The 15,972-nt window shown below is 40.6% G+C and overlaps 1 protein-coding gene across 2 annotated transcripts; it reads left to right on the top strand.

Moving 5' to 3' along the window:
• The first annotated feature begins 5,084 nt into the window (after positions 1-5,084).
• Positions 5,085-14,757, top strand: lg18h6orf136 (linkage group 18 C6orf136 homolog). 2 transcript variants are annotated; one of them, XM_085378647.1, is made up of 7 exons: positions 5,085-5,162; positions 6,690-6,906; positions 9,922-10,566; positions 13,239-13,327; positions 13,428-13,628; positions 14,005-14,074; positions 14,470-14,757. In XM_085378647.1, exons 2-7 carry the CDS (start codon positions 6,808-6,810, stop codon positions 14,611-14,613), a joined length of 1,248 nt encoding a protein of 415 aa, XP_085234773.1. In that variant the 5' UTR covers positions 5,085-5,162; positions 6,690-6,807; the 3' UTR covers positions 14,614-14,757. The 2 variants fall into 2 exon arrangements, with proteins under 2 accessions (XP_085234773.1, XP_085234774.1); XM_085378648.1 differs by having other exon boundaries at positions 6,687-6,906.
• The last annotated feature ends 1,215 nt before the right edge of the window (positions 14,758-15,972 follow it).

Here is a 15,972-nt window from a genome sequence, read left to right as displayed (position 1 = left end):
GGATTTCCAGGAGGGCTAGGTGTGTGCAAAGCTGGACAGTTCTTTCTCTATGGATGTCAGAATGTCCACCATATTGCTGTTTTATAGAGAAGCTGTTTTGAGGAAGGCATTTCTTTGCTACGAGAGTTAGTAGGGATCTTCTTATCTGGTTTCCCCATAACAACATACTTGAAACATTTGTCAATATACTGTCGTAAACTGTCCAGGTCTTCCTTGTGGTTCTTCACAATGGTGAAGATGCTTTGAATCTAAGTATAATCCCTATTTTTGTAACTTTAAAAGCTGTCATGGAATAAACTGGCAGAGAAAATTAGTGGTGTAAATGTTTCAGTGGTGCACCTTGTTCAGTGCTGCTGAGATTCTTGCTGCACTGCATGTTACAACAGCATAGTTCTCCTCACTTACCTGTCAACCTGGTGTTTTTCTCCATGTCAGTTATCTGGTCAGTGAGCTGGTTTTGAGCCTCTGACACGCAGGTTTGTGGTGGGATGTAAACACTGACCAGAATGAATGAGGAGAACTCCCTTGGCGAAGTTTGCAATTTAAAAGAAAAGCCTGTAGGGGAGGGCTACATGACTTACCTAACACTGTGACATCAATACACCAGCCTTTATTGATGTAGGAGCAGTTTCCACCTTGTCTTACTGAAATATACTGTGACTGACACTGAAGTATCCAAAATCTGTAAAAGTTCAGACATTTGTGATATGTTTGCCTTTTATAATAAAACTGTACACCTATTAGACCTAAAAAGCTCCCCTGACTGTCAGGTAGCCATCATCAGTAAAGGCTGATATTAGATTCAATTATAAACGCTGACAATGGGAACATCAAAGCTGAGGTTTTCTATCTTTAACAGTTTTTATCCATTGATAGCAGAAATAATGGAGTTCTTTATTATTATTATTGTTGTTGTTGTTGTTGTTATTATCATCATCATCATAAAAAGGCTTGAGGACAGATCCACGCTGGAGTCTGGAGGTAACTGACATCACAGTGTCTGATCTCTTCCTCCAGATTTTTTCACTTTCTGTCACCTACCTCTGGTCCCTCTCAGATTACAGCTCAATAATTAGATTTAAATTCAAATGTAAAATTAGGATTCATATTAGTGAATCATAGGAATCATACAACATATTAGTGTTGGCAATGGCTTTCTTTCTCTGCTCGGGGATGCTCTTAATTTAGAGGTGACTGAACTAAGTCTGATCAGCTAAAATCAAAACTCCCAAACATCCAGCCAGCTGTTCTGTTATTCTGGTTAGATCTTAGCTGATCTAAGAGTTATTCAGAGTTTATTTTTAAACTCAGAATTTGATGAACATGTTTTCTGGAATAAGGCCTTGTCCTCTACTGTCCTGTGAACCTGTTCAGGGACTCCTGGGCCCTGTTTCAGGAAGCCGGTTTGGAAAACTCAGAGTGAAAAACGACACTCACGGTTGAGTAACCCCGAACTGTCCAACTCGGAATATTCCGTTTCAGAAAGGCTGATAACAATTAGTTCAGTCAACGCGGAGTTGCTTTAACCCCAAGTGAAGCGCGCGGACGAGGATACATAAAGCCCTGATAAGCGGAGCACAGATTAAGCGAGTCACCATGGAGACGGAGGGAAAGAAGGCGCGGTCAATGTATTTTACAGCGCTTGAGGCCGAAATTCTGATGGCAGCATATGCCGATAACATGCAAATTCCGCGGAAAAAAGTAACACAGCCACAGCTGCAAAAGCATGCATGGCAAAACATAGCCGACAGAGTCAATGCGTGAGTGTTAATTTAAACATTGATCGAGGGATTTCCACCCATTTAACACGTTATTTTATCATATGTTATTTTATTTGTTATTTTATACATTTTATTTTGTGATGTGATGTGAGCGCAGGTGCAACCCAACAGGCCCCAAACGTGCCTGGCAGCAAGTAAAAATGAAATATAAAAATATAGTCCAAACAGGTAAGGTGTAATTGTATTATGAGCCATAGTGCTTGGTCTGTTTGTCCGATGTAAATCAATTGCAGTTAGAGGCTACATTAATTTTCTTTCTGTAAGCACTTATTGAAATTATCTGAGCACATTACAAGTACATATTTGCTTACTCTGTATGCTCAAATGTGGCCCGTTATAGCCAACAGAAAAAAGCGGAGGCCCGAAAAACAGGTGGGGGTCCTCCACCACCACCACTCACAGAGGCTGAGCAGTTGGCCCTCAGCCAAAACAGTGGCTGAAGGCATCTCTGCGGGGACATCCTCTGAGGCAATAACCCCGCAAGACACAAGTGCCTACATAAGGGGTAAATTCAAAATAATACATGATGTGCATACATCCTTTCTTCACAGTCACCTTTGCAGTGCTACTCATTCATTTGATAAACTCTTTACCATAATGGATTATTTTGTAGTGAAGTTATTTTCCTACTGATTTTGCCTTCCCTCAGCCTTGGTTGTCTTTGAGAGCATAATGACAATGAAGTGTAAGGTGCTTGGTATGTTTGTTAATTGCCATTTGGTCCCTTGTAAGTTATAAGTGACCTGTATAAACCTCATATTCTATCAGTTGATGGTGTACTGCATCTGGTGCAGCCTCCTGTTGAGCCAGACCAACATGCAGTTGTGAGTAATACTCCACAGATTATATGAGTTTACAGTAGAACAGCAATGTTGTCTATTTCTTTACTACAGGAAAATAATGAAGAAACATTGACAGCTGTTACAGAGGAGGAAGCAACAGAGACACTTTATGAGGTTTACATCTTTTAATACTTTGTGTACAGGAAATACAGGCGACCAATAAAGCCAGTTGAACAAAAAATCTGTTTATTCTTCTTTCAACATGTTGAGGTGATGGGTCAAAGGAAATGATTGTGACATATGGTGTCTCTGACTGCGCTTCCATCTTGTATGTCCGTGGGAGGGTCAGGATGTTCATGGTTTGGATCACTGCTGATGTTTGGTTCAGAAGGACAGTGTTCTCCTCTAATTGTGGCAATGTTGTGAAGAATCACACATGCCACAATAATGTCACATGCCCTTTCTGGGGTGACCCTGAGTCTTTGCAGGCACTGGAACCGGGCCTTAAGCATTCCGATAGTCATTTCAATTCTGGCTCTTGTCCTGCAATTAGCCAGATTATATCGCTGCTGTGGGCCCGGTTCAGGGTCAGGGTAAGGGGTAAGCAAATAGGGTAAACATGGATACCCCCTATCACCAAGCAAGTAGCCAGTGAACTCTCCTAAGACAGAAGGATACACTTCAGTTCAAATGTCCCTGAAGCAATTGGTCTTTATATATTTTAAAGTATTCTCAACTCACCATGTCCAAATTTTGTGCTCAGTGTACATTCACGGAATATTTGTGAGTCATGGACAGAGCCTGGCCACTTGGCTTCCACATTTGTGATAATGTTGGCAGCATCACATATGATCTTCACAGTGCAGAGAACACAAATTAGCATCCATTACTATAATGAAATAATTTGTTAGTTTGACATGCTACAGGGAACTATGTACCTGTACATTAATGCTGTGGAAAGACTTCCTGTTCACATAGTCTCCTTCATTTACTGAAGGAGCAATGATTGGAATGTGAGTGCCATCTGTACAGCCAATCACGCCTGGGAACCCTGAAAATAAATGTGCAATTTAAGTAGTAGTCCAAGTATCACCACATCATACATTAAGTTTTGGTCATCCTGATACCTGCAATTTTGTGGCATCCCTCTTTGATAAATCTTGTGGGTCTATGACCGGGGAACACCACAGACGAGTACAGGAGACGTTTCAGTGCAACTGTAACATTCCTGACTGCCCGACAGACGGTAGCCTTGGAAACGTGCTCAGCGTCACCAATATTATACAGAAAGCTCCCGTTTGCAAGAAACCGAAGTGCAATACAAATAATATGCAATGAACTGAGAGCATGTCCGCGATGTGTCACATGCGTAATATATGGCCTGAGGATGTTATCCAAATAACTTAGAGATTGTGCTGAGAAACGGTAACGTTCGCACAGAAAATCATCAGGAAATGATAAAATGTCCAAACGCGCTCTGATCACTCTCTCCCGGCGGAGAGCTCTGCGGAGAATTTGGGCTTCACGATCTACTGGCTCTTCAAGGAAGTGGCACGCCATGTCCGACACTTCCTACTGTCAGGTTTCCGACAAAGGGGCGGAGACAGTCAGGGTTAGTTGTAGTAAACCTGCTAGGGGGCAGGTTAGCTTCACGGAGTGTGTCGTCATAGTGACTCACTCAGGCTGCAGCTGAACTCGCTTTGTGAAACCGAAAACCCAGAGTTTTCGTTAACTCAGGGTATACTTACTCAGTTTTTCCACTAAACCGGCTTCCTGAAACAGGGCCCTGGTATCAAGCGGCCACCAACACACATATATGTAGAACTGAGGTCTTGTTGTTGTTCTTGTTCCTTTTTTTTTTTTTTTTTTTTTGAAAAAAACAACAACAAAAAAAAAACAAACTACTTTTCCTGGGTTTATTGGAGAGCAGTAAACCAGCTTAAATGAGCATTACCTCCACCTACTGGACTGGAGTCTTGACAGGAAAAGTCGAGCAAAGCCTTCTGCGACAATGTATTGCTGCCATTTATTAAGAAATGTTTAGTTAAAACACATTTTTTTACGTCATAAATGTCTTTTGAATGTGAGCTTCCACTTAGATGATGGGAGGAATGCTGTGTAGCAAAACTATTATACAAGCCACTGTGTCACATATAATGATAAAGAGATTTTAACAATTTAAAAAATGAAATATAACTATAGTTATATGTTTTACAGTTATAAATATAACTGTAAAAATACTGATATCGATTTTAAGAGCGGGTGTACTCGCGGCCTTCTACCAGTGCTTTCTACAGTCATACATCTTTTTAGATTCAGAAACTAAAACGTCACATGATGTGGAAGCTACTTGTGTTTTAAACACTTTTTTATAAGTCAGAGAGAAAAACAAACCACAAACAAGAGGAATTTTCTTTAGTTAACGCGACTGAAAGTGTAGACGCTACACGTGACATTTTTTATGCCGCATTGTTTGATCGTTTGTGGCGCTTTGAGCCAGTGGCCGTTTTTCCAATAGACCTGAAAGCAGCATCACGACTGGCTGCGTGAGGTGTGTTTGGCCGGGCAAGGACACTTACAGGGTTGGAATGACATTTGTGTAAGTTACCAGCGGAATGTTACTAGTTTGTTAATTGATTCTGCGGCGACTGTTGTACACAATCTAACCGGAGACTTACAACATTTGGACGGACCAGGGACTTCGTCTGGAAAAGATAACATGAGGCTCTTTTCCAAACCGGTGGCTAGCTCATTGCTAGCTGTTGACTAGTTAGCATTGAAAGCTAACTGCTATTATTTGACTGTCACTGCATGTAACCAGCACTAGCTGAAATCTCCGAGTTAATATCAGCGTTGTAGGGATACATATATGGTTTATGTTGCGATAGTTTCGGAGAAAATCCGGATGTGACCATACAGGGATGTCTGACAAGTTAAAACGCAGCTGTGCCCCATTTAACCTCTGGAGAATATAAAAAAATGTAAACATTCATTTTTCCAAGTTATTTAAAACAACAATTTGTACTGCAGTAATTGGATTGTGTGACAGTCTAAAACAAAATAGTCCTGAAATTTTTAGCAATGCTGTTTTTAAACTTTTTTGTTAAATGCTATAACCCAATAATTTCCTTTTACGAGTTATGACCTAAGAAGCGTCCACTCAAAAGCCGCTGTCAGCTGGAAGATATGCAACTGACAACTGAACTTAAAGGAGCGGTTGAGACTGCTCTGTTCATTTTGGCTGTAGTGCATTTGAAGTTGTAAGGAAGAGGCCTGTGTTCACGTGTTTCACTGGATGCCAGCTGTCACCATGGAGTTTCTGATTATAAACGTGAGGTGTGCTTCAGGTCCCGTGCTCCTGGCAGTCCGAGAGAACCTTCAGTTGAATGCCTGAACTGTAGCATTTGTGTTATCTTGCTGCACAAACACCACAAGATTTATTATCACACAAAATCTTCCTAATACATGCAAATGTCGGAGCTTACATAAAATTATTGATTTAACAAAGCATATTTGTTTTTAAGATGAATCATGTGACCAGTAAAACGTTACAGAGTGATTGCCTGATTTGTAAAAGCCAAATGAGGTGCTGCAGCAAAAGCTGAGACGAATCCTCTGCCAGTGTCCTCTGCACTCCCTGCTGTACTGATGCAGCTTTTTGGAATAACTAGTGTGTGGTGCAGTGCTAACTGTCAGAGAAGCTGCAGGACCTAGCCAAGCATTCAGCAGCTGGTGGTGCCAAAAACAGAGCTATAAGACTTGCATCTGTTAGGTGGACAAAATATCATTCAGCCGTTTTTTAGAAAAGAAGGTGCAGCACAGCTTTTGTATTTATTAAGCTCTTATTGCACCAGACTGAACAAAATGTTAGCCAATATTAACTTTTTAGCAAATATATCATATCAGTGTAGTCAGTTGATTAAAAAATCATTTGGTTATCAGACACTGATAATGTTTCACGTTTCGGGTACGAATTACAGTGAAAACATAGAAAACTGCCTTTGCATTTTTTGCTTGATAATCAACTAATCATTTTGTCAGCAGGTTAATATCTCTGTTGTAATAATGTCATGTAGCCGTGTGAACAGGTAACTCGATCTATTCTCTCTTCTGTGGTCTCAAGTAGATGAGGTAGAGGGCCTCTGGAGTAGTTGGGAATCTTCCAGTCGTAAAGTCTTTGTGCTGTTGTCTGTGCTGTGGGTGATGGTCATCGGGTGACCGGGGTTGCCCTGACCCTGTGGTGAATGTCTGTGAGCAGAGGAGGCGTGGCCTTCTGGGTGGGTTGTATCCGCAGCCACGGGAGAAGGCAGCCCATCCAAAAATGGAGCTGGAGTGTCAGACAGGTAATTTACTGGATTTCTTGTTATGCATCAGTTGACAAATACTCCAGTATTCCAGTTATTTTAGGCTGTTAATAGTTTGTTTTACTTAGACCTGTACTACAAAACAATTGAACATACCTAGAAAAGCATGTGTGAAAATTTCATTCAAGGTCCACAAATACAAATAGGTTCCCTGTGAAACATTTTTTTAATTACTTAAGGTCCAAGAGAAATCTTCTGGAAATAATATTTTACAGGAATTTGATTGTTCAGTAGGCAGTGATTTCATACCTGCTGATCTCAAGTCTCCAGCATAACTATTTCTGGAGCAGGTAAACTCTGCAGCATAAACCGATGGACCTCGGTAAGAAGTAAAACATCTTCATGCTACTAAAACCCAGGATTAACCCTGAAGCTACCTCGATGAGCCCAAGTCCTGTTTCGTAGTACAGTCCTCTGAACTGTGTGTTAATTTAGATGTAAACAGACATAGATGAAAGTGAAAAGGGGCGTGACCCCATGACCCTAAACTGAATAAGTAGTTAAGAAGGTGGAATTTAGTACTCAGTATCCTGAAAATAATGCTATCAATGAATGCCGATCCCGTCTGTCTGTTTTTTAAAGAGATTTCTTTGCATTAACTGGTTGACAAAGTTCACAGTTGGACCTGTAGCTTTATGGTTGCTGTCAATTTTCACTGTTAAATTCAATTTAGTTTATGTATAGCACTAAATCATAATATGATGCAGACCTGCAGATCATTTTTGCTGCATAGAGTTTTTTTTAATAGGTTTTTAACTAACCTATAGAAACAACGTGAGTTCTAATAAGAGTATATTTTTGGGCAGAGATGCAGCTGTTCTCTGTTCTAGAACAGGTATGTGTTCAGCTTTCATCGTTGTCTGTCCAGGTAAAAAGCAAACTCAATGTTGGACATGGAAAAGGCTGATTGCAGGCTTCACATACTTCTGTCACAAAGAAGTCTTACTTCTTGGACACCCTTCAAGAGTTATACTTGAATTAGTGGGAACCAGCTAGGCTAGCTCCAACACTTAGGTTATTAAGTCTTCACACAACTTTTTATGTCAATGTTTAGCAGCGTAGGAACGTACAAAGTAAACAATCACATCCTCCCCAGGATGAATTGCATTCCGTTTACATTTTATTACTACAAAAGGTTGTATTATGACAGATGAGTCACGGTGAACTCACTAGGGTAAAGTGCAAAAAAAATGGCAACCAGAAAGTAAAACGTCATGATCAGTCACTGCACAAAGGTTGTAAAACTTATTATAAAACAGGTGCTGCTCATCAGTTGCTTGACACTGAGCTGATGGGAAAGTGAGATGTGCTGAATAAAGCAGATGTGTCCAGTCAGGCACAGCGAGACGCTGCAGTGGAGGAAATAATGGTCTGATCTGAATTTCTCATTTTCTCACTTACAAACAGAGATGGGCGTTACTGTAATCTGATTACTTTTTTCAAGTAACAAGTAAAGTAAGGGATTACTATTGCAAAAACGGTAATTAGATTTCCCGTAGGAACGCTGCGTTACTAAAACCGTGATTTTTTGCGAGAATGTCTCATGACAGTGACGTAAGCGAGTGCGCTGTTGGTGACAACAGCTGTGTGCAGATCAACAATGGTTCATATATCGAGTGTGGGAGAGAGTATGAGCGTGCAGCGTTTAAAGCGTGGAAGTACTGACCTTACTTTGAGTTTGACTCCATAAAAAGTGACAAAAACATTAGTGTCCGCTGTGCGTGGGAAGAAAACTTCTTTTTACAGCGAAAAAACCCCTAAACTTCCGAGCAAGCACCAAGTAGCTACGACGTAATGGGAAACTCACAGAGAAACTCACGGATTCTTCCACTGACCGCGGCACACCTGCACCAGGGTAAACCTCCGCCTGCCCCACTCCTGCTTTACAGGTGAAAATAGAGCAACAGGACCGCTGAGTCTTTGCCTTTATTTATTTTCTGCTGTGTTTTACTTGCATCTATTTGAAAGACTGAGTGTAAACACAAATTTTTTTTTATTTTATGTGCTGGAATGTGCAGAAAATAGGTTTAAATGTTAAACTAATTTCTTCCAGTCAGTGAATGTTGCATATAATTAAGTTTTTGCTTGATGCATAAAGTTAAAAGATTAAAACGAATAAAACAAGTTTAAAAAAAGAGACTTTTCCATTTGATTACATTTTGTATGATGGATTATGCAGAAAAAGTAGAATTGGGCTGAAAGAGATATCGCTTTATCACCTCTTCAGGTTGTAAATTGTGTTTTTAAAAAGTAACTAAGTAACTAAGTAATTAATTACTTTTGAAAATAAGTAATCAGTAAAGTAACGGGATTACTTTTTTGGGGAAGTAATCAGTAATTAGTTACTGATTACTTTTTCAAGTAACTTGACCAACACTGCTTACAAAGAAGTGAACAGTCTCTACTTTTTAGAGACAAAACATGGGCCACAAATCCAGGAAAACTACATTAATAACAGTTAATAAAGGGTATAAACTGATTTACATGTCACAGAGAGAAATAAGTATTCGATTGGCTCTGTGCTCATGTGACACACATTTCAATCAATCAGTTACAGATTCATTCATTATGTGTATAAAGCTATGCTTTATACACATAATGCTAATTTACACCATGGAGCCCTACTCTAAGCAGGTATTATACATAAATCCAATATATGACAGCTTTTTAAAGTTTTTGGAGCTTGTTTAGCTCCATGTTTAGGGTGGCTGTGGCTCACAAGCTAGAGCAGGTCATCTACTTATCAGAAGGTTGGTGGTTGAATTCCTGCTGCTCCAGTCTGCATGTCAAATGTCCTTGGGCAAGATACTAATCCCAATTTGCTCTCCAATCCAGAATAAATGTGTGTAAGTAAAAATGGAAAAACCAAGGATATACTGAGAGATTAAACTGTTTACAATCTAATCTAACTCAAAATCTCAGACCGCTATTAAAATGGAATATCACGTTCTATATGCTTACAATAATAACACCAAGTCCTTGTTGCTTCTTTAGGTGGTGGATTGCCAGACCCGCCCCCTGAGCAGTGCAGCATGGGCCCTGGCCCCACCCAACAGCCTGAGATATCAGAACTTTAGGCAGCCGGTGCTGTCTAACCCAATACATCATGCGAGCCAGCCTCAAATGCTGCGCTACGGCGAGGAGGATTGGGAGGACTCTCTCAGTGTTTGTGTGCTGGTGCGACAGGGCGAGTCACATGGCCTCCACACCCTTCTGGAGATCCCTCTGTTTGGTCACAACAAAATGGGAAGGCCCCTCACGTCTTCAGAGTTCTTGTTTCCACTGACCACAGTGGATGGTAGCAGAGAGGATGACATTAACGTAGTGACCTTCAAACGTAGCGACACTGATGCTGTAAAGAGAGAACACGGCTGCTTCAGAAGCCTGTTTGAAACTGAGGGATGTCCTGCACCATTCATGTCTGGCTCCAAGTTTTACTGCTTTCATTGCCCTGGCACACACTTGGTGCCTAACAGTGTGCTAAAATACAGCCAGGACAGCGGACTTGACAAGAAGGCGGTGGAGCTGCCCTCTGTATCGCTGTGTAGCCATACAGGCAGAGCAGAGGGGGAGCATATTGAGAGCGACAGGGAAGGAGAGGAAAAACTGGCCCTGGTGTATGAAAGGCTGAGGATAGAGGTAAGAACCACTACAGTATGATAGCTGTCATTGGTTATGTTGACAGCTGTATCTGACTCAACGCTTGCCTGGCAATCAGTCTCTTCCTGAAATATAAACAGACACATTTAAATAGTCTCATACTCTTATTGACTATTCAAAGCATTTAGTACTACAGTCTGTACTGACTGTTTAATACACATATATAACTTGGACTGTACACTTGAGGCTTGAGGTATATAAGTTAATCCAACTTGTGCACTGAAATACAGATTATTTTGCATTCTTTGTGATAAAGCGTATGGCTTACGAATGATTAATTAATTAATTATTGTCAGTAACTTTAGGTTACTTGCATAACCCCAGCAGCATGAGTGAAATGGTCACTATGATTCGCTTCCCGGTGTAATCCTCAGAAGCACTGATCTCATTCTGCCTGTCAAACTGCACAAAGTGAGGGGTGTGGACCAGCTTCCTGCTGCTGCACAAATGTCCTGGACTGATAACCCCAGGATGCTGCTCCCTCCTGCATCCAACACCACTGTTAAATCTCTAGGGGGTGTCTGGTCTCCCTGGAGACGGGGAGGAGCCTTTCATAAAATGGCACATCAAGGGGTACTGTTTTGTCCCCAGACCCTTTACCCTGTCAGTCAGATCCTGTAAGAATAATAAAATCACACCAACACCAGACACAAAACGTGTCCCTTATTGTTACACCGTTTGTCAACCACCTCCAGTTACATTTACAGTCGAGGCAGCAAGTGGAGGACGCCCCAAGCATTTTCAATAGCGTTAAAGTTACATGTTGCAGGGACGGTAACACTCTGCACAGATGCCCTGAAAAACAAACCTCTTATCTCCTGGGAGTGGGATAGAGATGAAAAATATGCATCCTTCTGGCTAATTGATGTAAACCAGTAGCTCCCCGGCCCCCCAAACTGGTAACCAAAAAATATCTGCAGTGATAGCTGCTTTACTCTGTTCACAGAGCACTACATACATAGTTTTTTTCTGACAGCAAGTGAATTTTCTCCTGAAGAATGCAAATCGAGTCTACATCTCTACAGAGAATGCATTTTTCCAGGAAATTAGGGGGAGTGACAGTAAACTGAAGCCGGGAGCCCTGTTATATTGTTTTTAGCAACTAGTCTGAAGTTGTGAGTGTTGGCCATCTCTATCTGTAGAGAGAGAAAAGTGTCAGTCTCCTGTGTTTAAGGCGTCCTGTGAGTCCCCAAAACTTGTGTCGTGGGCCCATCTAGTGGCAGGTTGTGACAGCTGGTTAACAAAGTACATGTGCAGGGCACTAAACACTTTACAGCATCCCAAACAGTAGATTCTGTTCAACTGTATTCAGTGGGAGAAATGTTTCGTCACTCATCCAAGTGACTGAAAAAGCTACGTCCAGATGAACAGATTCAACTTTTTGGGATGATTGGACATGCATGAAGACTTTACAGCATCCTTTGTAGCCTCCTCTCAAGACAGTAATGGCACTCAGCAGTTTACCTGTGTGTGCATTTAATAATTTATCCTTGAACACACTCCACCATAGGTCTAGATGTGACAGTGGGGCACGCTTTATTCAATAGGAACAAAATTGTGTGCTTGTGTGACTTAGAGGAACAACCTGTTGTCTCTTTCCCCTTGTGTGGTCCAAAGGGCATAACAAGCAGTGACAGCGAGTTGTATCTCAAGGCAGTGTAACAATAGTGTAAAATTAATTAATGACAACTACAATACTCGTTTGTACTTTTGTTCACAGATCAGAAATATCATCAAATCATCACAAAATAATTTTTCATCTTATAAATGCATCTCATGCAGTATTTAGAAATGTAGCTGTTTGTTCATAATAAAGTCTTATCACTATTATCCTGCTACACCTCAACAGTGACAATACTGCAAACCAAGAAATTCTATTTTAAAACCACTGCAAATGTAGCAGCTATCCACATGATAGGATTTACTCAGCTTCAGGTAAAATGTTTTATTCATTTTTGCACAAAACCACCATAAAAAGTATGATGACTTTACACAATCATTGAAAAGTAAATTTGCTCCAAGGACAGGTTTTTGGGACAGCCTGTTACCATAAAATCCATTACAATGTTGATATTTTACATTTGTATACAAATGTTTTGATGATGAAAACAAATCAAGTATCTTCATTTTTCCATGATCAGATCGGACATGTTTACCTGAAATTTACAATTTCGGATCACATGGTGAATAATCGGCTTTGCAATTTAACACCACCAGGATCATTTGAACACACTTTTGTGTTTTTGTTTTGTTTTTTAATGTTTGAAGAATTAAGACATTTTATAATAGTTTCCACACTGTATCCACTTTGTTTCCATAGCACGAAAGGGCAAATGAATAACAAAAAACAAACACAAGAACGCACATTTTCTGATATCAGATGGAGTACAGGGGACACGGATATGAAAAAACTCTTTTTTTAGGGGGGGGGCGCAGCAGCAGCAGCTTTACTTGCCACTGCTGTGAGCATTGAAACAACTCTATACGCTTCACCTTCTTCATTTTCCTCACAAACTGCAGCCTGCTTATTGTAAAACCAAACTCTGTTTTTAGACTTAAACGAATAGAATTGGAGAATATCTTGTTGAAGTGTTTGTCTTTAACATCAGCACCTAAACTTTGAAACTGATCTTCATCTGTTTGTTTTGCAGCTTCCAAGATTCTTTATGACAAACCACGACTACTCCATGTACTCAAACGATGTGGAATTCATCAACGGCCTCATAAATATCAAGACCAGGTGAATGTGCTTGTCTAGCGTGATGGTGATGCGTTATAAGAAACTCTTATCCTTTGACCAAACTCTTGATAAGTGTGTCTGACTGCGTGTGTTGGTGTAGAGGCCGTGTGATGTACCGGCTCACGCTCTCGCTGTGGCGCCTGCTGTGTCTGTGCTACTACGCTGAAGCTCGACTGGATGTACTGAAGCTTACCAAACACATAGAGGACGGGACCATTAAGGCTCGCTGGAGGATCAGAGGGCTTCCTTTCCACTCTCTGCTGCTGCGCTTCTATCGCAAAGACAAATCGCACCTGTACAGGTAACAGCACATCCAGAACTGGGTGCACGGGAGTTACAAGGTTAAGTGGATTTGGCGATTTCTGTCTCAGTGTGTTATTTTAAAGCTCCCAAAAATGTAATGAAGTAATCTTTCCATAAAATAGATTACTGTTCTGATATACTCGCCTTTTGGTGTTACGTATATAATTAACGTTTCCTTGTTTTTGAATTGAGTGTTTTTGGAAAGAGGAAACAGATTTTCAGACAGGTTGCAATGTCCGCTATAAACACTATCATGTTTGTAAGATTAAAAACATTAAGACTCATGAATAACTGATTCTTCCGTTCACACTTGTACATAAAAATGGGTGCATATTTTGTCCAACCTTAATCCAAATGTCATCTCTTACACATAGGTCCTATGATGCGTTCTCTACATTCTACATGGGACATGATGGATTTATTCACTGTCACAAAGTTGAGAAGGTAAGGAAGCTAACAGCTTTTTGCCAGAGCACCCACAGCAAAACGCCTTCAGTGCTATAGAATAACTACTCCCAACGATTGTCTGCCAGATTGAGAAAGATTTCTTGTTGGGTGCAGTTTTCCCAGCACCACTGCTGATAAACTTTCTGACCAGGCAACAAGTACTTCTTTTAACCCGCTTTAACCTTAGTGTGCTTTAAAACACACCAGCGTCTTCAGCCTCTCATCACTGTCAGTATTGGCATAGATCGAGAACATAGACAGGCGGTCAGTTAAAGACGTTCATCAGCATGAATGTTGGATAGAAAGCAGTGAAAGGTCAGATTAACATGATGATAGTGAGACCTGCTGTGATATGTGTGGATATGTTATATTTGTTGTTCTCTTTCCTGCAGGTGATGCCAGCTCAGCCCCCCGTCCTGCCCAGAGTAACTTCCCTCTTGACCGGGGTTCTGGTGGCACTGGGAGTGCAGGAACACCGACCTGCTCTCAATTTGTTACCCCTGCTTCTGTCATCACTGCGACAGAGCAGAAACTGACCCAGAACAAGCATTAGTGGAAAACCAGTGTCTCTATAGCCATGTGACCCTGAAAAGCTAAAGTGGTCTTCACATAGGAACACATGAAAACTGAAAGTTATGCTTGCTGTTCAAAAATATTCTTGTCCCTGAATTAAAACAACATCAAGTCTTTCTTCTGCTTCTCCTTTTCTAATGCTAGATCAGGGAATTGTTCAGATATTTATACCACCAAAAAAGTCAATCAGCTTTTTACTCTGAGTATTGAAGTGGTCAACAGTGCAGATGTTTGTTGACAGCAGAGCAGCAGGAATAAGAACATATTTTGTCACTCTGGAGTAACAGAGTCTGAAATACTACTGGCGGCTGCTGTACCACACCTTTCATATGGTGCACTTTTGTGTAAATGTAACCTTTGAGATTTTTATACTATATACGTATGTATTGAAATCTGCTTTTTGGATCATTAATCCAACTAGCTGCCCGTTCAGTTGTGGTAACCGGCTTGTTGGCATATTTGAATGAGTGGCACAACAATCTTAAACAGTTAAGAGAGCTGCCTTTTTGGATCAGCACAAGTTTGACTTCGCTATAAATGAACATGCCAGCATTTGTCTACAAAGGTTTTCGGTCATTAACAGTGGATTGTGTCTGCTTGCCTCTATGCAGCAAGTCTAGGAGATGTAGGAATAAAATGATACACATACACACATATACTGTTATTTCACATGTTAGGAATTGGAGCTAGAAAGCAGAAGAGGGAGAAGACCTTGAGCTCACTACAGAGTGAGCATCAGATTTGGGCTTCTTACTGTTAAACAGGATGTTACAACTCAATTAATGGTGAATTAAAAAATTGCAAAAAGGAACTAGAGATGCTGTTACTGGTGGAGCTCAGATTAGCTACACCACCTCCTTTGGTGACCATGCACCTAGTCAGCACTCTGGATGAATGATAATATTAACAGAGGGTGGAAAAATGATCAAGAATCAATGTCTGATTCTAAATTTAACACAATTTCTATTATTGTTTGCCATCTGGATTGTGCTGTGAGTGCCATACTAAGTCCAATTCAGTTGTATTTTTCACAGCTTCAAATCACAACAACAGTAAAGTAATTTTACAAATTAAAATCCTACAATACAGAGAAAACTAAACGATCAGATGACCCCTTTTATGTCTTTAAAACATTCCTACAATTTTAACTAGTTGGTGTGTGTTACTTCATTGATAGACAAAGCTGGGTGCATAGATGGATGCTACGTCCTCTAATGATACTGCCTGGGGGCAGTCTGGAACAATTAACCTCTGTGTGAAGAGGACCTCCCATTTCCATGAACACATTGAGTCTATTAGATAGATATGATTCAAACCACTGC

The sequence above is a fragment of the Diplotaxodon limnothrissa genome, linkage group LG18 (assembly GCF_057381915.1).
Source record: "Diplotaxodon limnothrissa isolate DT_005_m linkage group LG18, D_limnothrissa_male_GT1.1, whole genome shotgun sequence".
NCBI classification, from domain to species: Eukaryota; Metazoa; Chordata; class Actinopteri; order Cichliformes; family Cichlidae; genus Diplotaxodon; species Diplotaxodon limnothrissa.
This window is presented reverse-complemented; position numbering and strand designations above follow the sequence as displayed.